At 42.6% G+C, this 24,602-nt stretch overlaps 1 protein-coding gene across 1 annotated transcript in view; it reads right to left on the bottom strand.

Moving 5' to 3' along the window:
• The window catches only part of Ptprt (protein tyrosine phosphatase receptor type T), a 783,865-nt gene that overhangs the window by 572,505 nt on the left and 186,758 nt on the right, over positions 1 to 24,602 (bottom strand). The window contains exon 6 of the mRNA XM_035446780.1: positions 12,715 to 13,008. Within this exon, the coding sequence (XP_035302671.1) occupies positions 12,715 to 13,008 (294 nt within the window). The remainder of the gene's footprint in view (positions 1 to 12,714; positions 13,009 to 24,602) is intronic.

Below are 24,602 nucleotides of genomic sequence, written 5' to 3'. Positions count from 1 at the left end.
CTCTCTCTCTCTCTCTCTCTCTCTTTCTCTCTTTCTCAAGTTTGCTTTAGTCTCTTGAGCTTTGAGACTATAAGAACATTTTCTGCTTGAAATAAGGAAGCGCCTTCCCATTGCTGGCTCACTGAGAACTCTGATCAGTAATGAAAAGGTGAATTTCTATCAAATTACTTCCCAGCCCAGCCTTTCCTGAGAGGATCATGTGGTTTTATGCTCTGACCACTAGAAGGAAACATTACACCAATACTGATACTCAAGAATTTCTCTCCCTATATTCTGGGAGAAGCCCCACTTGGTCATGGTGGATGGATGCCTTGCTAATCACACACAATTCTGGGGATCATATTAGACAGTGACCTTTGTAGCTCCTGAGCCTTAGATTTAGTTGGCAATTTGACAGGATCTAGAATCGCTTGGGAGATGGGGATCTGGATGGCCTTGGGATAATTGCTATGTGAAGACCATATTAATCATGGGCTAGATCATTCTCATTCTTGACTGGAGCAAGTCAAAGGGGATCAGGCACTCACTGCTCTCTGTCCCTGACCACAAATGTGATGGTGATGTTGCTCTCCCTCCTCTCACCTTGACTCCCCCACTGCAATGGACTGTGTCCTTGATCTGGAGCCAGAGCAAACCCTTCTTTCCTTAAGTTGCTTTTTAAAGGGATTTCTGATTTCATTTATTTTCTTTGTGTGAGCATGGGTCCACAAGTCAGAGGGAAACTTGTGGGAATTGTTTTTCTCTCCTTCTACCATATGGGCCCAAGGGGATGGACTCAGGTGGTAAGCCTTGGCAGCAAGCATCTTTAACTAACTGAGCCATTTGGCTGGCCTTTTGTCAGTTGTTTGGGCATAGCAACAGAAAAGAAACTAAGACACAGCTACACATTTAAGGTTCAGCCCATGCCTGGGTCACTTGGGCAGGAGTGTGACCTTAGTCATGTCATCTGCCTCACAGTCACTGGAGGAAATTAGGCCCTCTGTGACAATAATTACAAGATATCTAATGCCAGCTTCATGCTACACAAGTTGTAGACAGTGGATATTCGTATTGACAGCCAATGTTTGCCTTAGAATAATTATCCATTTGCTCTATTTATCAGCTTAAGCTTTTATAGCTTCAGGAGTGAGTGACCCTAATTTTAATGTATTTTGGGGGCTAATTTTATTGAATGATCTTGATAACTAAACAACATTAGCTCATATTACCATTAATGTTTTTCTGTGGCTCACTTTTCACTCAAATCTGAAACTTCAAGATTGAGAGAGATTGGGGCAACATTGACAATTTTATCCTCATGCTTCAGCTGCTAGGAAGCCCCAAGTCCCTGGAGAGCTTGGGGGGAAGTGATACCTAAGTGTGGGAGCATGCGGAATGATGCTTCTGTGGGCGCTCTGAAATTTGATATAAGCCTCATGACCAATAAGAAGCAGTTAAACAAGGTGGTGTTGTACAGAGAAGCGCAAGGCTCCATGGACCATCCTTTCAAGAGATTGCAAAGAAGGACCCAGCTGGACCCTTCCAATACCACGTTCATTTTATACACTCTCTGGTAGGGGATGGAAGCAGAAACATGCTGGGGTTGTAAAGTACACGTTTTAAGAGGAAGGGCTTTACCTTACTCCAGCTCTTCTGTAAGCCAAGCCAAGAAGGCTCCAAGACAGCCACTCGCTCATGCTGTGTTTGATAGAAGAGAAAGGTCTATAAGAAGAGGAGAGCGAACACTTGGGACCTTGAGAAGACACTTGGTGGTTCTCATGGAGGCTTCAGAATTGATGGAAATAAGAGCAGACTCCTCAGAAGCCCAACTTTCACAATTTGCAAACAATATGGTGATGGGGAATGTACTGTGTATGTTTATCTTATTGATTGTTAAATAAAATACTGTTTTGCCAATGAGACAGGAAGTTAGACAGGACTAGAAGTCAAAGTGGATTCTGGGAAATGAAGTAGAGAAGTGCTGATCCAGTCAGGAAGTGACATAGTAAGGAGACTCATATTTAAGCGAAGGAGAAACAGGAAGGACTCCTTTTCCCCTCCGTTCCTGCTCCAGCAGCACAATGTGATCCACCGGCAAGGAGGGACACCAATAAGGGATCCGATAAGTCTTATAAAATATATAGGCTTATGATAATTAAGACTTAGCTAACAGATGAGGAATCCTAGTCATTGGCCAAGCAGCATTGTACCTAATACAAGTCTTTCTGTGTATTCATTTGGGCCCTAACTCAGGCGGGCGGCTGGCGTAAAGCTCACACATGGCGGTGGGGCTCAGGCAGCTTTTGGCAGAAAGATTTATCATAACAATATGGTAGTTTACATATGTGACCTGAAAAACTCTACCAGGGAACTCCTACAGCTTATAAACACCTTCAGCAAAGTGGTAGGATCCAAGATTAACACACACACACACACAAAAAAAAAAAAAAACAGTATCCCTACTATATTCAGATGATAAATGGGCTGAGAAAGAAATTAGAGAGAAACATCACCCTTTACAATAGCCAGAAACAGCATAAAATATCTTGCGGTAATGCTAACCAAACAAGTGAAAGATCTGTATAGCAAGAACTCTGAGTCTTTAAAGAAAAAAATTAAAGAAGATGCCAGAAAAATGGAAAGATCTCCCAAGATCTTGGATAGGTAGGATAAGCATAGCAAAAATGGCAATCTTGCCAAAAGCAATCTACAGATTTAATGCAATATCCCTCAAAATAACAGCACAATTCTTCACAGACCTTGAAAGAATAATACTAAACATTATATGGAAAAACAAAAGACCTAGGATAGCCAAAACAACCATGTACAAAATGGAACTTCCAGAGGCATCACCATCCCTGACTTCAATCTGTATTACAAACATATAGTCTGAAAAACAGCTTGGTATTGGCACAAAAATAGACAGATAGACTAATGGAATCGAATTGAAGATCCAGATATTAACCCACACACCTATGAACACCTGATTTTTGACAAAGAAGCTAAAAGTATACAATGGAAAACAGAAAGCATCTTCAACAAATGGTGCTGGAATAACTGGTTGCTGGCATGTAGAGGACTACAGATACATCCAAATATATCGCCATGCACAAAACTTAAGCAGAAATGGATCAAAGACCTCAACATAAATCCAGCTACACTGAACCTCTTAGAAGATAAAGTGGGAGGCACCCTTGAGTGATTGGTACAGGAGACTTCTTCCTGAACATAACAAAACCCCTAGCACAGACACTGAGATTGGTAATTATTAAATGGGACCTCCTGAAACTGAGAAGCTTCTATAAGGCAAAGGACACAGTCAACAAGACAAAACGGCATCCCACAGAATGGGAAAAGATATTCACCAACCCCACATCTGACAGAGGGCTGATTTCCAAAATATACAAAGAACTCAAGAAGCTGGTCACCAAAACACCAAATAATCCAATTAAAAAGTGGGGTACAGCCAGGTGGTGGTGGCACACGCCTTTAATCTCAGAACCAGGAAGGCAGAGGCAGGTGGATCTCTGTGAGTTCAAGACCAACCTGGTCTACAAGAGCCAGTTCCAGGACAGCCTCCAAAGCCACAGGGAAACCCTGTCTCGAAAAAACAAAAAAGTGGGGTACAGAATTAAATAGAGAATTCTCAATAGAGGAATCTAATACCGCTGAAAGACACTTAAAAACGTGCTCAACATCCTTAGCCATCAGGGAAATGCAAATCAAAACAACTCTGAGATACCATTTTGCTCCTGTCAGAATGGCCAAAATCAAAAACCCCAATGACAGTTTATGCTGGAGAGGATGTAAAGAAAGTGAACACTTCTCCACTGCTGGAGGGAGTGCCAACTCAAACAGCCACTTTGGAAATCAGTATGGTGATTACTCAGGAAAATGGGAATCAGTCTATCTCAAGACCGAGCAATTCCACTCTTAGGCATATACCCAAAGGATGCACACTCATACAACAAAGCCATCTATTTAACTATGTTCATAGCAGCATTATTTGTACTAGCCAGAACCTGGAAGCAGCCTAGATGCCCCTCAACTGAAGAATGCATCAAGAAAATGTGGTTCATTTACACAATGGAATACTACTACTCAGCAGAAAAAAAAATGGAATCTTGAAATTCACAGGCTAATGGATGGAACTAGAAGAAAACATCCTGAGTAGGTAACCCAGGCACAAAAAGACAAACATGGTATGTATTCACTCATATATGCAATTAGACATAAAGGATTACCATCCTATAATCCATAACCACCATAGAAGCTAGGAAACAAGGAGGACCTTAAGAGAGAGATACAAGGTCCCCCAGAGAAGGGGAAAGAGACAAGATCTCCTGAGCAAATTGGGAGCATGGGGGGAGGGGAGGGAGAATTAAGAGAAAGAGAAGGGGAGAGGAGGAGGGAAGAGGAGGACATGAGGGAGAAGGAACATTGAGTCAGGGGGAAAAATACAGGAGATCAAGGAAAGAGATACTATAATAGAGAGAGCCATTATAGGTCTAAAGAGAAATCTGGCACTAGGGAAATGCCCAGAGATCTATAAGGATGGCCTCAACTAAGGATCTAAGCAATAGTGAAGAGGCTACCTTAAATGCCCTTCCCCTATAATGAGACTGATGACTACCTTATATGCTATCATAGAGCCTTCATCCAGCAGCTGATGGAAGTAGAAGCAGATACCCACAGCTAAACACTGAGCTGAACTCCTGGAATCCAGTTTAGAGAGGGAGGAGTGATGAGCAAAGGAGTCAAGACCAGGCTGGAGAAATCCACAGAAACAGGTGACCTGAACAAGGAGAAGTTCATGGACCCCAGACTGACAGCTGGGAAACCAGCATAGGACTGAACCAGACCCCCCTGAAGGAGTGGGCAATCTATGGGGCCTCTGGTAGTGGATCAGTTTTTATCTCTAGTGTACAGATGGACTTCTGGAGCCCATTCCACATAGAGGGATACTCTCTCAGCCTAGAGAAGTGGAGGAGTGCCTAGGCCCTACTTCAAATGATGTGACAGACTTGATGATCCCCCATGGAAGGCCTTACCCTCCCTGGGGGCAGACAGGGGATAAGACAGGGGGCCAGTGGGGGGCCAGGGAGGGGGGAGGGAGCGGGAACTGGGATTGACTTGTAAATCAAGATTGTTTCTAAGTTAAATAAAAAATTGTATTAAAAAAAGAGCAGACTCCAGCTCCTTCTTTGAGCTTTACCTCCTTGGTTCTGTACACCTAGGGAAGAAGGCAGTATAGGAACACTAGAGAAAATGGAGAAGGTGGAGGTAACCTGTACTCCCCTCTTTCAGAGGAAACAATGATCACAATTTATCTTCTGCACTTGCCTCCAGTTCTGAACTGATGGTGTATCAGCAGTGATTTCCCTTCAAGCATGGTGTGGTATTATGAAGATTTTGCCACTGGTCTTAAGAATCTATTGATTGCATTATTTCAATCTGGATGGAATGGAGATTTGATATTTTATTGGCTAATCTTGCCATGTTCCCTTAAGATTCATGGATCATTTCACCTAGACTATATAACAGGGCAGCAGTGAGGATAAAGTTGTGTTCATAATAACACACACTCAGAAGGCAGTTCAAAGCCCTGAGCCAAATTATGCTACATCTGTTCCCTGCCAAGCACACCCCATCGCATTACAGATTATTCAGCAAAGCTTAGAGCAGTGAAGAAAAGGTCCCAAGGGGCTAGTGACATGATCCTGCCCTAGTTTTGAAGACCCTTAAGTATTTCTTTTGTCTTTCTATTTCACTCTGTGCTGGGGCAGAATTTCTCTCTAGAAAGAAAGACCCTTCTATGCTGGCCCTACTGGTCTCTTTGAGGAAAGAGACCCCTGAAGATGCTATATGTAGGTGCTCAGAACTCTCCTCCTGAACTCTCCCCCTTCCCTGTTTTTTGCTCCTGGACTTGCAAATCCTTGTTCTTATGTTCTCTGACCTTCTAGAAGAGAAAGAGGTCCAAATATCGCATGTCTCCATCTTACCTGGGACTCTGGACAGAACCAGAAAAAGACAATCTACATCCTCTACACTCCATCCTCACCATCAGGTACCATCACAGCTACTCATCATGGAGCCAGGACACTTACTCAGCCATAAGCATCGCACCCTTCCCACAGACATCAGATCTTCTGTGTCAACCACAGCACTAGAGAAATGCTCTTATGATAGAGTCCATAATGCCCAACGTAGAAAATTAGTCCATGTTTTAACATCCACTTCCCAGGACTGAGAGTCCACTCTAAATTATGTCCATCGAAGGATCTCTGGGTTCTGAGTTCTCTGCTAGGAACATACCTTATTGAAGCTCTGGGGGATGTAATGTAATCTTCCCCTTAAATGGAAGAAGAAACGGAGGCACAGAGAAGTGAAGTAATACATCCCTGGTCATCCAGCTAGCAAATGTCTCACTTGAAATAAAAACCAGAATCTCTTTGGCTCGAAGGTCCATATCTTTTTCACTAAATTCTAATGACTACTCTCACTTCATTGAGCGCAGCAATTTGAATTCCTCCTTTTTATCCCTCTGGAGAAAAGAGAGAACTAGACACATATCATTTCAAGTAGAAACCCATAAATATGTAAATAAAATATAACGTGCAATCAGCCCTCAGGTGCAGGGAATAGAAAAAGAGCCCTTGAAATCAGCAGCGGAGCGGGCATCTCTGACCATGCAAAGTGAGTTTCCACTTAGGGGATTGGAACTTTGCTGGACCACAATGAAGTGAGCTCTCGGGCAGCGGGTCTTTGATTTACAGGAACTGGCAATCGCTCGGCTCACTGTATGGATTGGTGAACCCATGACAGCGACGTGAAGAAAGCTGCCTGAGGGGTCTGGTTTAAGCTGAGATGCTGGACTGGAGGAGAGAGGTTTCAAGCAGGGGGAGACACATCTTTAGATCTCTAATACCCTGATTTGAGATGAGGAGAAATGCTTGTAGAAAGCACACCCAAGGCCAATGTGTGGGTGGTGGGTGGAAGCATATCTGGGGACACAGTGTGGCAGAGTCTTTTTTGTGTGGTGTTAGATGAGTCCAGAAACCAGCAGGTTGGTGCTGAGGCTTTTGGAACTGATACCGACAGAAGAGTTGCAGAGTTAGGCTGGGTCAATATGGTGTCTCTTGCTTTCCCCAGTTAATTACTGGAGTAACCTTCCTTGGTGTCATTGCCTTCAGGGTTCTTTACAAACTCCAAATAATTAAGGCAGTAGCCTGCCTCCTAGTGATTGATACCTGTTCTTCTTTTGATGTAAGGTATTGCTATTTAACTCATGACTTCCCTGCCACCAGTGTGCTGGGGACTACAAATGTGTCCCACAATGCCTGTCTGTACTTGGAACTTAAAGAACTTTTCTCATATGTGACCCCAATCTGATTTCTATGTCAATGAAGTTAACACTGGGAAGATAAAACAATAACAGCTTGGGTGCTTCAGCACGGACAGGTTCGATGTGGACCTCTCTTTAGAGGCAAGGTTCAAAGTGAGCTTCCCTTTGGAAAGCATCCCTAAACCCCCATTACTGCCTGAATATCTGCTTTATTGGGGCCGCTACAGCAGTGTTTCTCAACCTTCCTAAGGCTGCAACCCTTTAATATAGTTCTTCATGTTGTGGTAACCCCCCAATCATAACATTATTTTGTTGCTACTCAATTTTGCTACTGTTATGAATCATAATGTAAATATCTGATATACAGAATATCTGTTATGTGGCCCCAATGGGGTTGTGACTCACAGCTTGAGAACCACTACGCTAGAGGAAAAGACTCAATGTTCTCCATAAGAAAACTGCCCAGAATGCAGACACCACTGTGAATCCCTGTGAGATGGTGAAGAACAAGAGAATGTGACCCACTTTCTAGATGTATGGTAGTCCTGAAAAGCAGACAGGCCAGCCTTCTTGACTGTATGTTAATGGCTCACAATAATAACATCCATAACAGAAGCATCAACAGATAGCGATTTGTTTCATTACAAGAGTCTGAAGAGCATTTTGAGATTTTCAAAACACTTTGATATACATCATTGTCTTTGCCTCTAGGCCTTTATCTCTGGAAGGATGATGAATGATTAAAATGAGGGAAAGAAACAAAATGATGAATTAAAAATGAATGAAGCATTTTAAAAGGACAGCATGAAGACAGAAAGAATTAAACTGATTTTATCAGTGCTAAGGAGACCCCAGACTCTAACATCCAGGTGATGTTAGGGAAGTTCTCATGGACAAAGTTCAATTTCTTAAGCTCTAGACTATTCATCTTTCCTGCTATTCATCTTCCCTCAAACACATCATATTTACTCCCTTAGTCATCTTCAGCATGTGTCTCAGAATATGGTTCTCCCCCTCATATCTCAGTCATCCATACCACAAGCCTTAGACATCACCTTAGACCCTCTTCTCCTATCCCCACAATTACAGATTTCTGTAAATCTGTCTATGGTATAACTAGCATAGGGTGTGCCTGCTGGTCCTGGATACTCTGTAGCCAAACTCTTAATATCTTCTCCCTCAACTGTCAGACTTGGCTTATCTGGTCATACCTGGTAGAACAAGAATACACCCCACCTGTCTTCACTGACATGGCTACCCTGGTATCTTTTGGGGGCTTAGCTGTCCTTATAACTTAACCACTGCCAAGCTTCTGCCCCTGCCTGTCTTGTCTTTTCAAAGCCAGCCTCTTCCCCCACTGCCTAGAACAGAGTTTGGCTCATAGACGAGAATGTGTGAGCGTTTGATAGAAAGGACAAATGCAGCCATTCATTTATAGCTGGTCTCCATAGTTACTACCCAACCCCATACTTGAGAGGACACTCGTGAGCAGAGGAACCCACCCCCAACCCAAGGCTGGAAACTCCTTCAAGGCAGTGGTGAGGTGCCCCTTTGAGCCAGGAGACTTAGCTCTATGCACTTGTATGCAGTGTAGCCTTGAGCCAATTGTCTGAGTGTCAGTCTACCTCTCAGAGCTCAAGTCACAGTCAATGGGTCTACTGACAAGGGCAAGCCAATGTGTCACATATGCTTCTGCTTGCATGTGCAGCCATGGGAGCCAGGACCTCTGATTGATAGGCCTTACTCTTGTGCTTTCTGGTTCATTGGGTGAGGAGAGACTAGGCCTGGGTTTACATTGAAACTTACTTCTTTTGGGCTGCTGTGATACAATACCATACACTGGGTTATTTATAAATAACAGAAATTAACTTTTTACAGCCCTGGTAAAAGCTGGATTCTAGGCCATAGACCCATCTTCTCACTATGCCCTCAGATGGTGAATAAGCAAGAGATAACTATGGGGCCTCTGTAATAATGCTATAAATCTACCCATGATGTAGTTACACCAAAGGCTCCATCTCCTTTAGCACCACATACAGACACAGGTTTCAACATAAGAATCAGGGTAAACAAAGTACCCAATCTCTAACAATATTGATGTCCCTGGTCCAGGAATCCCACACTGGGAAATGCTGCTCTAGTTGTGCCTAAGGACACTGCTTGCTGACCCTGTTTTACTCAAAAAAGCATCCTATTTCAACACCCAAACTTCATGTTTATATCTTACCCCTTTTTATTTTTCTTGAATCTCTACCCAGTCCCTCTGGGCAGAAATTATACTTTCCACATTCTGCACTCTCTCATTTTCTGTTTTGCAAAATAATGAGTACATTTCCAGTGTGATTAATAATAGAATAGGGAAAGGGGGAAAACTCCCAATACCACTGGTAATAAAGAGCATCTACAAATGGATACCAGCCCTAGACTCTCTTAAAAATTAATTATGAACCAAAGAACAGTCTACCATCAGTGTCGATGGAAAAGATTATTTTCTTTATGACACACTTTGTAGAATTTGAGATTTAAGTCTAACTTACTTAAACACCAACATTTCTGGAAATATAATACCACAAACAACATTTCAACTCGTAATTTTACAGTGATAGTCAGACCATTGTGTCTGTCACATGTAAAAGCCATTATACAGCAGTAGCAACTGTCTGCACTAGGTTATAAATTTTTATTGAGACGATCATCCCACGATTGAATTTCTAAGTGCATTATATGATCATGAGCAAGTAAGTCCATGGGGGCTTTGAAAGTGCTCTGAATATCATTTCCAAAGATCAAAGCCCCTCAAAGCCCTTACATTTACGTTGCAGAAAAAGAGAAGCCTTATCAACAGGTTCAAATCACTTATCTTTATGAATGGATATTACATTGCAGAGTTGAGGTAAGGAATTACCTGGCTTAATAACATATCCTTCTGTCCTTTGAAAGCAGTCAGTTTCATAATCAGGTTTCAGTGAGAAATTTTACCAAAGACCTGTTTAGAAAAATCATCGGGAAAATGGACTCTCTGTTCATCATAGTGGTTCAATAATTTTCAAAGGAGTAAGCCTGAGCCATAGAAATATTAGTGATCCTTAGTTTCTACACTATCAGGAGCACTTCTGAGACACTTCAGAGTGTCTGCTGTAAATTCTGCTCTAACACTCAAACTGGTTCATGAACAACTGAAAATTCAAGTTTGTTCCAAAGCAATTGATCTATGAGGAAGCAATGTAAGCACAGAGTAAATGCTACATCAGCTTATATGTGATGTGTCCACAGAAGATAAAAGTAAAGTAAAAACTCCAAGCCACACAGAAATACAAACACATACACATATGCTTACATACACGTGCACAAGAACACAGACACAGACACACACACACACACACACACACACACACACACACACACACACACACACTCACACACACACACACACACACACCTTTAGCACCAGACTGTTCCCTCAGTTCACCACGGTTGTAAGACACTCCCATTTCCACCTGGTGGGTCCTTTCTTCATATTTCAGATGGCTTCTTCCTGCCTCCTAGCCTGTAACTCACAGGCTGCAAACTCCTCCCTCTACTTATAAAAGAAAATACTGAGCTTTCTGGGAGGTGCCTGCTGGATGCATTATAGCATTTTGCCCTTTCTGATCCACTTGATGTCTAAAATTTTGCTCACTTGCTCATTAAGTAATTTTCCCTTTTTCATGTGTTACTAAGGAAGGGAGGAGTGCCCAACCCCTACTTTTTCTCCTAAGCCCTGTGTTCTTTATAGCATAATACATCAATGAACAACAATTTCAGGGCCACAACTGTCAAAGTATAACATGCCTGATGTTGGATAATGCTCTTGTACACTGTAAAGATTTGTCATTCATATTGGTTTAGTAAAATGCTGATTGGCCAGTAGCCAGGCAGGAAGTATAGGCAGAGCTGCCAGACTAGGAAAATCCTGGGATGAGGAAGGCAGAGAGTGAGTCACCAGCCAGAGGAAGCAAATTGAGAATGTCTTACTGAGAAAAGGTACCAAGGCATGTGGCTAAACATAGATAAGAATAATCGGTTAATTTAAATTGTAAGAGCTAGATAGTAATAAGCCTAATCAGCAAGCCAAACATTTTATAAGTAATATAAGCCTTAGTGTTTTTATTTGGGACTAAACAGCTGTGGGACCAGGCAGGACAGAAACTTCCATCCACAAAGGCCTGATGCAACAACCTCAGCTGTGTCCCATGTTGGAGCATTCATGGATTCTTCACTCCTACTTTAGAAGAATTTCTGCCTCATTTTCCCTCAGAAGTCCTTGCTGGAGGCTACATGAAGCCTGGCACCACAGCAGTACGGGAGCCCTGAGCTCAGCATGTGATAGTAGGACCACATACCTCTCTACTCATCATGGTGTAACCAAAGATCCAGAGCTCTGGAGCCACAATACCCGAGTACAAATCCTGACTGTACCACTGGCCACTTCAGTGAACATGGATAAAGTTAGAAAAGACTGAGCCACTCTCCCTTGGTGTAAACACAGAACAAAAAGCACTTGCAGGGAATGGTATTTGAGGGTGACGAGATGATGTGGGGTTTAGAAAAATGAACACCATTCTCTTTTAATTTCATGGGTTCCATTCAGAGATCCAATCTTAGCCAATAAGCAAAACCAAGAGGCCTCAGGGATATGTTATATCCAGAGAACCTTCTCAATCACACACATACCAGTCATGCTTAAGCAGGAACATCAGGAAAACAGTTGGAGCCAGAAATCCACAGTTAAAGTAGAACCCAGAGACAACCCAGGACTGTCCCAAATAACATTCTTTAGTCAGAAGTTTTGAGCCCCCAGAGGATATGGAATCTGGATGTTCTCAGGGACCAAGGCAGTTTCAGAATCAATTCTGAGACACTGGCAGAGCCAGGAAGCTATAAAGATGTAACTGCTACAAGGATCTCCTCAGAGACAAAGCTAGAACCAGGAAGCACCAGAGCAATGACCAGATCCAGGGATCACAGGCCAAACAAACTATACATATTAGATATATAACTGGAACCAAAAACCTGAAGGGCTATAATCAACAGGAGGACTTTAAGGGGTACAATCAGAGGCTAGATCCCTTGGAGACACAGAACCAAAAGCCCTCAGAGACATGCAAATGGCACCAGGATTCCTCACAATGATGGAGCCAATGTCCCATCAGAAATACTATCAACACCATGAGTGTATCCATTACACAACCAAAGACAGAAGGTTCTAGAATCACATCCGAAGCTGACAGTTTCTCTCAAGTCCAAGCAAGCCCTTAATGGTCTTTTCCAACAAAGGAAGCACATTTGCACTAGAGAAACCTGTGCCCAAGAGGCAAGAGGAGGGCCAGCATTTGGAGGGACATCCTTACCAGCACACTTGGTCCTGGTGGTAAGGGGAGGCCCTGGTGGTCCTGTGCCTCCCTCGCCTGGTCGTGTGAGCAGCACCCGGATCTCATACTCCACATCAGGGTCCAGATGCCAGAGCTTGTAGTTGGGAGAGTCCACGATGTGGGTCTCGGCCCAGGTGCCTGTGGTAGTTCGGTATTCTACTTCCTTCAGAATGATGGGGCCATCTCCAATGATTGAGTTGGCATTTGGCTTAATCCACAGGTAGGTGGCCCCCACAGCCAGCAGTTCCGGAGGAGCAATGGGCGTGGGAGGCTCTGTAAGAAAACAAGCAAGGGGATTTCAGTCTAAGTGGTTTACAAAATGCAATCTAAGCATGTAAGGAAAAGTAGCCAAACTTCTCAACAAAACCCTAGAGAGGGCTGCCAAGATGGCTGGGCAGGTAAAGAAACTTGCTGCCAACCATGACGCCTTGAGATGGATCTAAAGGACCCATATGGTGGAAGGAAAAAACAGACTCCCAAATTTGTCACTGTCCATTTGTATCCATTTGTAGTATGTGCATCTCTCTCTCTCTCTCTCTCTCTCTCTCTCTCTCTCTCTCTCTCTCTCTCTCTCTCTTTCTCTCTCTCTCTCTCTCTCCCCTCCCTCTCTCTCTTTCTCTCTACCCATGTGCTACCACTGAGTATTACTTACGTGAATATGTGTTTAGGAATGACTAGTTGATTGTATAATCTGTCAGGGGCTGATTCTCCCCCTTTCAGCAGCCATTAGTTGCCTGTAGTTATTCATCTAGGGAGTAGAGTCTTGTGAAAATTTTCCCATCCATGCTGTCAAATCATCTCATGTTGCCATTATGTGGGTATTGTTTAGGGGACCACATTATTGCAATTTCATGGGTGCAAGTCTAATACATAGAAGATACTATCTCATATCAGATCCCCTCATCCTATAGCTCTTACAACCTTTCACCTCTTCTGTGATTTACTTTGAGCCTTAGTTGTAGGGTTCACATTCTAGATAGATGTATCAACTGGGGCTGGACACCCCATGGTCTGCACTTCACCAATTGTGGGTGTTTTGGTTAGTTTTATGTCAACTTGACACAAGCTAAGGTCATCAGAAAAGGAGGATCCTCAATTAAGAAAATGCTTCCATAAAACCAGGCTGCAGGCAAGTCTGTAGGGCATTTTCTTCTTTTTTTTTTTTTGCTTTTTAAAATTATTTTTTTTACATTCCAACCTCAGTTCCCCCTCCCTTCTCTCTTCCCGCTCCCCCACTCTCCCTACCTCCCACCTGCTCCTCAGAGAGGGTAAGGCCTCCCCTAGGAAATTTACCAAGTTTGTTCCATCATCTCGTTGAGGCAGGATCAAGGCACCTCTCCACCCCCCACACCTCTGTATCTAGGCTGAGCAAGGTATCTCTCCATATAGAATGGGCTGTAGGGTGTTTTCTTAATTACTGTTTGCTATGGGAGGGCCAAGTCCATTGTGGGCATTGTCAGTCCTGGGCTGGTGGTCCTAGGTTCTATAAGAAAACAGACTGAGCAAGCCAAGAGAACAAGCCAGTAAGCAGTACTCCTCCATGGCTTCTGCATCAGCTCCTGCCTCCATGTTCCTGTCCAGTTTGAGTTTCTGTTCTGATTTCCTCCAGTGATAAGCAGTGATGTGGAAGCATACGCCAGATAATCCTTTCCTCCCCACATTGCTTTGGTAATGGTGTTTCATCACAGCAATAGTAACCCTGATTAAGACAGTAGGTTTCCATCTACTGCAAAAGGAATTTTCTTTGACAGGGTGTAAGAACAAAACTTGTCTGTTGTCAGAAAGACACATATTTTGAAGACAGTTAAGCACTATCCTGATCTAGTGGCTGTAGGAGGTCTTCCTTTGGAGTCCACGATGTCACTAAGCATTGATAGCTGAGTAGGTGTACAGTACCATCTATAAATTCCCTCCTATTAAGGAGCCTTAAGTCCAATTAGACATCTGATGGTTAATCCCAAGATATCATTGAAACTATTGTACCACTGGTGATATCTTGTCAGGCTGGCCATTGTCATGGTTAGTAGATAGCTGGCTAAAACTAGGGCTTGCTTTTCTACTGTGGCAGCTTGAACAGAACCTTGGGATGCTGTGAGAACGAGTCCTCAGGGAAGAGGATTTCAGGTTGGTTCCACCTCAGATTACACACACTGTCAGCAGAAAACCTCTGCAGATGGTGGGAGGAACACAGATAGGAAGAGGATGGGGCAACAAGAATTCAGCTTCTCCTGCACACTGACAGGTTCCTTCCAGCAGTGAGTGTCCTTGACTAACAGGAACATAGCAGGAATCAAGGACCAAAGGAAAGGTCATACCAAGTTCTCTGATAACTGATCTATGTGGCACCTTCCTTAGGCAATATATATTTAACCAAATAGATAAAACCAAACTCACAGAGCAGTGAAAGTGGGATGAAGCCCACAACCCCACAGAAGGGTCTCCATATGTAGGTCAAACTGTCTTCAAATGCCAGGTTCTCTTGCTTTGGCCTTCCATGGGGATTACAGGTATGCATAACCATGCTTTACCATGTGGCCAATTGTTTTAAGATGTTTCTCAGGCTTTACTTTATTTTCTGAAAAGTATTTTATTTGGAGCTGGAAAGAGAGCTCAGTGGATAAGAGCATTTGTTTGTTCTTGAAGAAGACATGAGTGTAAGTCCTAGCATGCTCATGGTGGCTCATAACCATCTGTAACTCCAGTTCCAGGGGATCTTATGCCTTACTCTAGCATCCATGGACACAAATGATACACAGACACATACTCGGGTTAAACATTCATACACATAAAATAAATCTTTAAAAAATAATTCTTCTATTTAATACTCATACATGCATATTATTTTTACAGGACTCCCACAAGATGAACCAAAGTCCCAGCATGGATAGGGAGGAGCTTGTGAAATACCACCCCTGTCTGAGAAGATACAATATCTACTGGAGAGGGAGAGCCCCTTTTGTCAGGAATGTGGATTGTGAGATGCAACCGATGATCCAAAGAATTTATTTTATTTTTGATTGTGTATAAGTGTGTGAGCATTTACATGTGAATATAGGTATCTGCCGAGTGCAGAAGAGAACATCCACTCTCTTAGGCTTGGAGGTACAGGTGGTTGTGAGCTGTCTGATGTGGGTGCTGGGAACTGAACACTGTGTAGTGGCATCAGAACAGGAAGTACTCTTAACCACTGAAATCTCCCCAGCATCCTTCACCCACAGTTTGGTATTTGATTGTTTTTACAAACTTGGTATGTTCATGATTTTTATTTGTGACAAACACAGAAGTGGAACAACAATCACAAAAGGTAAGAAAGAGAAGGTGTGTCCTCTCCTATCTTACAGCTTTCCTTTCCTCACTTTAAGCATCCTAATAGTTCCAGTTATATGCTGGGAGGAGGAGGTTTACTGTCTTTTTTTTTTTTTTTTTTTTTTTTTTTTTTTTTTGGTTTTTCGAAACAGGGTTTCCCTGTGGCTTTGGAGGCTGTCCTGGAACTAGCTCTTGGAGACCAGGCTGGTCTCGAACTCACAGTGATCTACCTGCCTCTGCCTCCCGAGTGCTGGGATTAAAAGCGTGCACCACCACCGCCCGCCCTACTGTCTTTTCTAGGTACTGACTAACTACCAAGAAAGCATCCTAATTTTGTTCTCACTGCCGGACATATGGGTTGTTCTAAGTTCAGCTATGGTAAATAATTCTGCCACAGACATCTCTGTGCAAATGATCTCAGGCCTCCTTGTCTGATTCCGGTAGAGTTTTATGACCAAGGCCAGGAGTGGGTTTATCTGTCAAGGGGAGTGAACAAGTCCTTGAACCCTACAGCAGAACGTAGAGGTGATGAGGTGAGAAGTCAAATGCCTATTTATTTAAGAACTCCTTATTGGAGAGTCTCTGAGCTACTCAGATGAGCAAAGGGTGGGAGTGAGTTTAGTTTGGAACTCAGGTGGAGAATTCAGGATAGAGACTCATTCTGTTTTTCCTTTTAATTAATTGCCTAGCGTAAAGATTCTCCAGAAGCAGAATAATTTGCTATCAACCAGGGGTGGACGATATCCTCTCAGTGTGCCTTGAAGCACATCTTGAGGGGCAACTTCAGATTGCCTCTATTATAGCTCGCCATTTGGTCAGAGGAGGGAATTAAGCAGATTAGTCAAGCTAGGTGCTTTTCTTTACAAAGCCATGGAGGTTATTACTCAAGACCTTGTTATCTCAAAGGTGTTTGCAAATTGATTTTGGGATAATTTGTTCCAGGTAGAGAAGTTAAGTTGGCAGGCAGATAATTTCTGGACTCATCCTTTGTGCATTTTAAATATATAGAGCCTCTGATGGCCATTATCAACTCTCGGGAGCTGCCATCAGTCTCCAATGAGGCCTCAAGGGTGATATTTTGTAGCTCCATGATGACTCTGCCTAATTCCTTAACATAATTATTCACAGACCAGCTCTGGACAGGATGAAGAGCAACCCACCCCAACTCTGTGGGGGCTGAGCAGTGGCTGCATTCAGCTCCTCCATCGACTTTCTACCATGGTTTACTGCTCTCCTATTTCAGGCATTAGCAGTTTTCAATTTCTGACCACCAAAAAGAAAATACGGCATTAATCTTTCCAAACATTTACTCTCTTTTCGTGTATTTCTAATGGTAGGTACAAATACAATAACAAACATCTTGAGTGTATAAATGTCCCCATCTCAAGTGGCTTGCAGGTTCACAAGTTTATGTGCAGTCTAGGCATTGCAGCTCTCTCTCACCCCCTCCCTCCCTGTTTGTCTGATTGTCTGTCTGTCTGTCCTCCCAAAATAGAATACATAAGTTCCATAGTGTTTCCTGTTTTTTTACAGATCCTGAAGGCATCAGATTATTGCTTTTAGCTTTTACATTTTGGTTTATCTCTTTTCAGTGGCATGCTGGTTTAAAACTGGTGTTATTTAGAAGGCATATAGACCAGTGTTAAAAGAAAAAGACAGCAGGGAGGAGAGACAGGACTCTCTTATTAATGAGCTGTATCATTTTTAATGAATAGGAACATTTAATTCTTATCACAATTCTCTTCTATATCTGAGATGAACTCTCCAATAAGACCATGCAAGAAATGCACATGGACATCCAGTCCAGCTTAGATGATAGTCATCCTAAAACCTCAAAGACATCCAGAGGAACAGTGAGTCCCAGAAGGCACTACAGAAATGGGATAGGCAGAGCATTAGACCTCAGGGCCAGATTTCCGCCCCTCCATTTCTCACCTTATACTTTAGGTGTTTACACAATTAACCAGAAGTGTCATTAAAGAATGTGTATACCAGGAATGTTTACCTTTGAGTAATACAGAGACCCTGAAAATCCGATAAGAAATCCTAGGTGTTCTTCTGAGAGATGTACAAAAGTGCATTACCCAGAGTTCTGTGCATTGTTTCAGAAATTTGTGAATCCTTCTCTTGTAGTTAATCTTCCTTGGCAAAGTAACTGAACTCCTATAGCAACATAGGTGATAGACACAGGAGAATCACGTGAAAGCTCTTGGGTTAGCTGACCTGGAGGATACAATTCAGCAACACAACAGCAAAAGAGAACCTATCTCAACAAGGTGGAAGGGGAACAGACAATTCAAGTTGTCCTTCAATATCTTGTGTATGTACATGCACTTATAAATCATGAAAAAAAAACAAAAGCATTAGGAGGAAGAATGTTCACAGGGAGAGAAGTTGTTCAATTTATCGAGAAAGAATCCTACAAAATTTACGAGGCACAGCATTTAAGAGCACATACTGCTCTTTTAGAGAACCTGAATTTGATATCCAGTACCCACATTAGGGGGCTCACAGTCACCTGTAACTTCAACTCCAGGGGATCTGGAAACTCTGCGTTCTGAAGGCACCTGCACTCACAGAAACAAAGCCACATGTAGGCACACACATATGTATAATTACTAATTAAAAATAAATATTTAAAAAGAGGTGAGCCTACAACCTGTGCCATTTCTCTCCAAGTAACTCTATGCTTTCTTTCAGATATTTACTCTCTAATACAGCCCCTAGTGCTCAGTTGCTCAGATACTGCTAGCTCCCATGTGTGAGCTTTCCCAGATATAACACAACCAACCCCTCTCTGACCCCCAGCATCCACCAAGCAAAGACAAGTGATTGACACCTGATGGTATCTAAGCCCTTAAAGTTTGGAACCAAATCAAGAGGGAGAAAAGCCAGCTGTTAGGAAGCTATAGCTTGACTTGGAAAATGGCATTGCCCCCTCTGGCTAGGTATCAAAGCCTACTGAGGAAAAGTTGTGAGCTACTCTCAAACTGTGGGTTACAGCTGCGCTTGAGATGCCAATACTTCCCTTCAGTGTATAGATGGTGGAGTGACCCCCTTAATGTAATTCAGCCTCATCCTCAGGCAGCAATCTTCAGACCAATTCTATCTTTCTTTTCCCTGCTGTGAGCACTTGTAACAGTTTGACTCCCAGAAATTCCTACAGAGAGCAAAAGTGTTCAAATAGCTTTAGATGGATCAGTGTGTGTGTGTGTGTGTGTGTGTGTGTGTGTGTGTGTGTGTGTGTATTGTCTGCTTTGGACAAAAATCAAATGTTATAAAGATGTGCAGGGAACCTTAATATGGTTCAGGTGAGGATAACGTGACCTCCAGCACACGCTATCACCTTCCTTACTCTATCAGAGATCACACTTATTTTTGACTTACCAGGGGGCATGCTTTACTAATTTCTTAGGCATCTCTTGATCCAATCAAATCATCACAGGGTCAAAGTTGAATAAGTATTCCATGTCTTCTCTGGATGTGGTAAAGCACACTTATATATCAGTACTTAGAAGGTTAAGGCAGGAGGATAGTGGGTACCAGGCCAGAGTGAATTACATAATGAAAACCTGTCCACAACAAATTTAAAAGTGAAGATTTAAATATTGGAGAACTTATTTAGGTGGGTAGAAGTAATCAATTCTCTTAAAAGAAAAGGTTAGTGAAGGAATGTTACAAGAACCATGTGTGAACATGTGTCCAGGGAATGGAAGGATTTCTAGAGGAACAAAGGAAAATAGAACCTGGGACAGAGCAGTATTCAAAAACATAGACGAAGAAAGCTCTAAAACAAAGTCCCAAGTTTTCACACTGTGAAGAACACAGAGAGATTCAGACAAACTCAACCATAAGTCTTGAGTTTAGGCTTACATAGGAATATTTTGGAAATATATGAAAAATCCCAAATATCTAGAATATATATAGCTATCCACCAAATCTCTAGAATATATATAGCTATCCACCAAATCTCTAGAATATATATAGCTATCCACCAAATCTCTAGAATATATATAGCTATCCACCAAAACAAAACAGAAAAGCTTTTCTTTTATGTCAATCCTCACACTGCATCCTTTCAATCTGAAACACTGGGATATGGGGAAGATGGAAATGATAATAATAATAATGATAATAATAATAATAATAACAATAATAATAATTATTATTCAAGTGACAGCAGTGAGAGCTTCTACAGACTGGACACTTGTAGACACCTGTCGGTGCACTTAGGACGTTAAAATGCTAATTGGTTTTACTGTCACAGAAACTCTATGGGTAACAACTGTGAAAGTTCCCCCTTTTTTTATTTTCCTGAAAAGAAGTGCTATCAAGATGAATGTCAAATAATTAGTCATTCAAAGAATCAAGATTGGGACTGAAGTACCTGCCTAAGAGGCTTCACTCCCAAGCATTAATGTAAGGATAGCACAACCACACACAGAAAGGAGAGGAGTGCTCCTCGGAAGGTGCTGAGAAGTTCACAGCCAGAGAAGAGGTTCTCTTCTCTGAACAGAACTCTCATACACAGGCAAACACCACCCACTGAGTTCCTTAGAGAAAAATAACTCGACAGTTTGCATCAGTGCACCTTGGGATGATCAGTATCATAGCTTCTAGGATGTGGAGTTTAAATATGCCAACAACCAGTCCCCATGGGAGGGATAGCTGCTACAAAACCTTTCTCTCTAAGATGAGAGCCTAGAAAAGAAGATAAACCCCATGTTTCTTCCATAAGGCTCAGGGACCATCATAGTCCTAAGGCAGGTAAGGGAGGACCACAGTCAAACAATGTCTCCTGGACAAGAGAGCACTAATGAACTTACAGCAGCTGTGGCTACCTACATGAGAGGAACCCTGTCAATATTCCAGCATGGAATGGGAAGGGGTTTATCAGTCCACAACCCTAACTGAGAAGCTATGGACAGTTGATGGCTTCTGGGGACAAGAGAATCAGTTTCTTCATGGGTATGATTCCTGGTCCGTCAACCACACTCCAGTGGGTGGCTCCATATGCATGAATACATGGACAGCAGCAATGCATTATTTGTGTTATTTTTTAAAAGGGAAAGTAAAGAGAATATGAAATTGTGGGGTAGAGAGGTAGTGGTGGACCTTGAAGGAGTTAAGATGAAGGAACGAAATACACTATATGATGGTTCTGGTGGTGGCATAGGCTCCCAACACCAACAAGGCCACTGCTTGTGGCCTCAACCCAAGGCTTCTGTGAAAACTTTGTAATTATTGTTAAAAAAAAAGAAGTACACTGTATAAAATTCTTAAAGAATTATTTTTAAGGAGAAAGAAAACAGCCTTCAGACAGACTAGACCAAAGACAGCCCACATTGTCAGGAGGGCCTTCCTTTCAGGCATGCTTAGCTAAGGTTTATAACAAGGCATTTTGTGATAAGATGTTAACCCTTTCACTAGACACCACACATGCTTTTGGAAGAGTCTCTCTCAAACTGAGATCTATAGGTCTAAAATTCTACTTTAACTAATTCAAACAAGAAAACCAAGTTCCACCCACTTAAGCCTATTAAATACTAGCTAGCCGGTCATGGGAGTACTTGTTTTCAATCCCAGCAATACTGAGGAGGCATGGACAGGGGAACTGTGGCAAGTCTGAGGCTAAAATAGGCTACATGGTTGAATTCTAAGCCATATTTGGCAAGAGAAGTGAGAAAACAAAAAGCAAAACTAAACACCTAGATACTAATGCCAAAATGTTGACACTGAATGTTCTTTTTACAGCTCTAAGAAGCAGGCACTTTCCCAACCCCCTGTCCTACCCGCCTCTCTCAGACAGATGTTTTCTAACAAACATGCATTGGCTGGCTATTGTAAAGATGCAAATTTAGATAAATACAGTTTTCTACATCTCATGCTTTCACGTGCATCGTGTCCTTTTCTGTGATTCATCCCCTGTCATCTGCCCAGACATCTAGGTACCAGAAATCAAGAAACATGGGTGCAACATTTGTCTTGCTTGTTTCCCATCAATATCTCAGAGCAGTGAGAGATATGGTTACTTCTGACACTGTCCAAAGGCCTCCACATCGAGATTTGACTTTCAAGTGGTCTTAAAATTAACAAAAAAAAACAAAAACAAAAACAAAAACTAAAAGGTAAATTTTCTCCCTACAGTGATCCATGTAACAAGACAAAAGTTCTCATATGGATACCAGGACTCAGTTTTTTTATAAAATGTAACTTGCTTGTATCATATAGGGAGTAAGCAGAATAGAGTCCTGCTTCTGTTCAAGGACTATACTCTTTCTTCAGTACTGAACCTGTCTCTTTCTGTGAACTATACAAATGCTCCTCTACTTCAACTGTGAAGAAGACAGGATGGGTGTGTTCACAAAGGGCTTTCTGAACATCCAGTATCGGGCTAAGGGCTCAAAATTCTTTCAGGCAGCTGGTGTCATCATTGCCACTTTATAAGTGAAACAAACAAAACCACCAGCCCAACTTAAGGCTTAAGATTAGCTGATCCCAATCACAAGAAGGAGCCAGGATTCAGTCCAAAGAAGATGCCAAGTCTACCAGTATCCTCACTGTTGAGAGAGGGCAAGTGATCCTGCCCAAGGCACAGAAGGTGGTGAGGAAGAGAAGACAGATCCAGAACTATCCCACACCACTAACAGGAGCCAACAGTTACGGAGCTGTGAATGCAGAGGGTGTGTGGGAAGTCACCGAGTCTCACCTGCCTGAACAGAGTGCCCTAATATGTGCCTAACACTCTACTTGATGTCCAGGGATAAGAAGCACATTCTGTATTGACCACACAAATGGTAAAGGTTTTTAAAGATTCAATTTAATTAATTGTGTGTGTGTGTGTGTGTGTGTGTGTGTGTGTGTGTGTGTGTACATGAATGCAAGTGCATGGGCATGTGTGTCTGTATGCTTGTGAGTACAGGTGCCTGTGGAGTTCATAAGCCGTCAACCCCCTGGAGCAGTAGGTTGTAAGCTACCTGATATGGGTGCTGGGCACTGAGCATGGGTTCTGTGCAAGAGCAATACATGTTCTTAACCCTGAGCCATCTCTCCAGCCTCTGGAGAGTCTTTATACTGAGAAAGCACACACCAGGCCTCTAGGGGGATGATTATCTCTAACCCACTAGGTTCATCATGCTGCCTTCACCATCTTAACTTTACACACTGTTGATACAGAAACAGCGGGAGGTGTCTTTCCTTGTGCCGTTGTCTCTGCTAGATTCCTCTTCTCCTTCTCCAGCTCACTCACTTTTTCTTGTCCTTGAAAACTGAGCTCCCCTGTGGAGTGCCCTCCTAGATACTCCCATCCTTAGACTTTGTTCTCTGCTTCCTGGTATCTTAGCAAAGGATGCAAGAGGCAGAGCCTGAGACAAGGTTTCTATAGAAGCAAGAGATTACAGATGAATTCTCAGGGGGCAGGAGAGGGGAAGCCATCGCTCTAAATAAGGATGTGGTTTTGATTGCAGACTAGGTGCAACCTACTCTCACAGGAGCTCTCGACATGAACCATGCCAGATTTTGGCAAAGGTACCAAAACTACACAGCATTAATTAGCCAGTCTGCCTGGACGCAGAGCATCACTACTTCTCTCCCCTCCCTGGCAATGCAGCTCCCACTGCTAAAGGCACTTATCCTGAGACAGGGAATATTAGTCTCCTAGGACTTCTGAGACAATATGCCACAATGTAGGCAGCTGAAAACCAAAGTCGCTTATCATCCTGCAGTTCCAAAAGCTAGACATCTGACATCAAGTTGTCAGCAGGACCACTTTCCCTCAAGAGGCTCTAAGAAGACTCCTTGCTTACCTCTCCAAGTCTCTTAGGTTATGTCAACAGTCCTTGGGCTTTTTGTGGTTTGTACACTCATTTTATCATCCTCTGCCCTGTCTTCATATGGTATTCTTATGTGACTGGAATTTTTACCCAAATTCCTTCATAAGAAAACTTAGTTCATACTAGATTAATGTCTGCCGTAGTTAGGGTTTCTATTGCTCTGATAAAACATTATGACCCAGAGAAACTTGGGGGGAAAAAGAGTTTATTTCACTTACACAGCCCACTTCTGCCTGCTAGACACCTCTTAAAGGCAGCATGATTTCTCGATTTAGTGTCACCAGTTCTGGGACAAGTGTTCTACATGTGAGTCTTGGAGTAGGGGATTTTATAACCAAACTTTAAGATTGATTTTTAGTATCTCTTTATTTTGGCTGTTTAAGCTGGAGTCAGAATTTAATCACTTTGAATCCCAGCTCTGCTATTTTTTAGCCATGTGTAGTAGACACTGGTGGTGCCCAGTCAGATTCCTTAGTGATTGGCACCTCCATACTTTAGAGGCGTCCTACCTCCAGCATCTTGGCTCACTCTCTGCTAGTGTTGTCAAAGGACCTTAAGGCAACCATGACAAGGCAGACTGGCTATGACAAAACTAGACACTACACTAAGGGACAACCTTCACCTTGTTGGCTCTTGATAAGACAATATGGTAATTTCCTCCCAGATGACCCCCAGTGTCACTGATCATCAGATACATGGCAAGGTTACAAAATCCTGAACCTACACTTC

This window comes from Cricetulus griseus, chromosome 6 (genome assembly GCF_003668045.3).
Source record: "Cricetulus griseus strain 17A/GY chromosome 6, alternate assembly CriGri-PICRH-1.0, whole genome shotgun sequence".
Taxonomy (NCBI): domain Eukaryota; kingdom Metazoa; phylum Chordata; class Mammalia; order Rodentia; family Cricetidae; genus Cricetulus; species Cricetulus griseus.
Note: the sequence above shows the minus strand (reverse complement) of the source record. Positions and strands in the feature narration are given on the sequence as shown.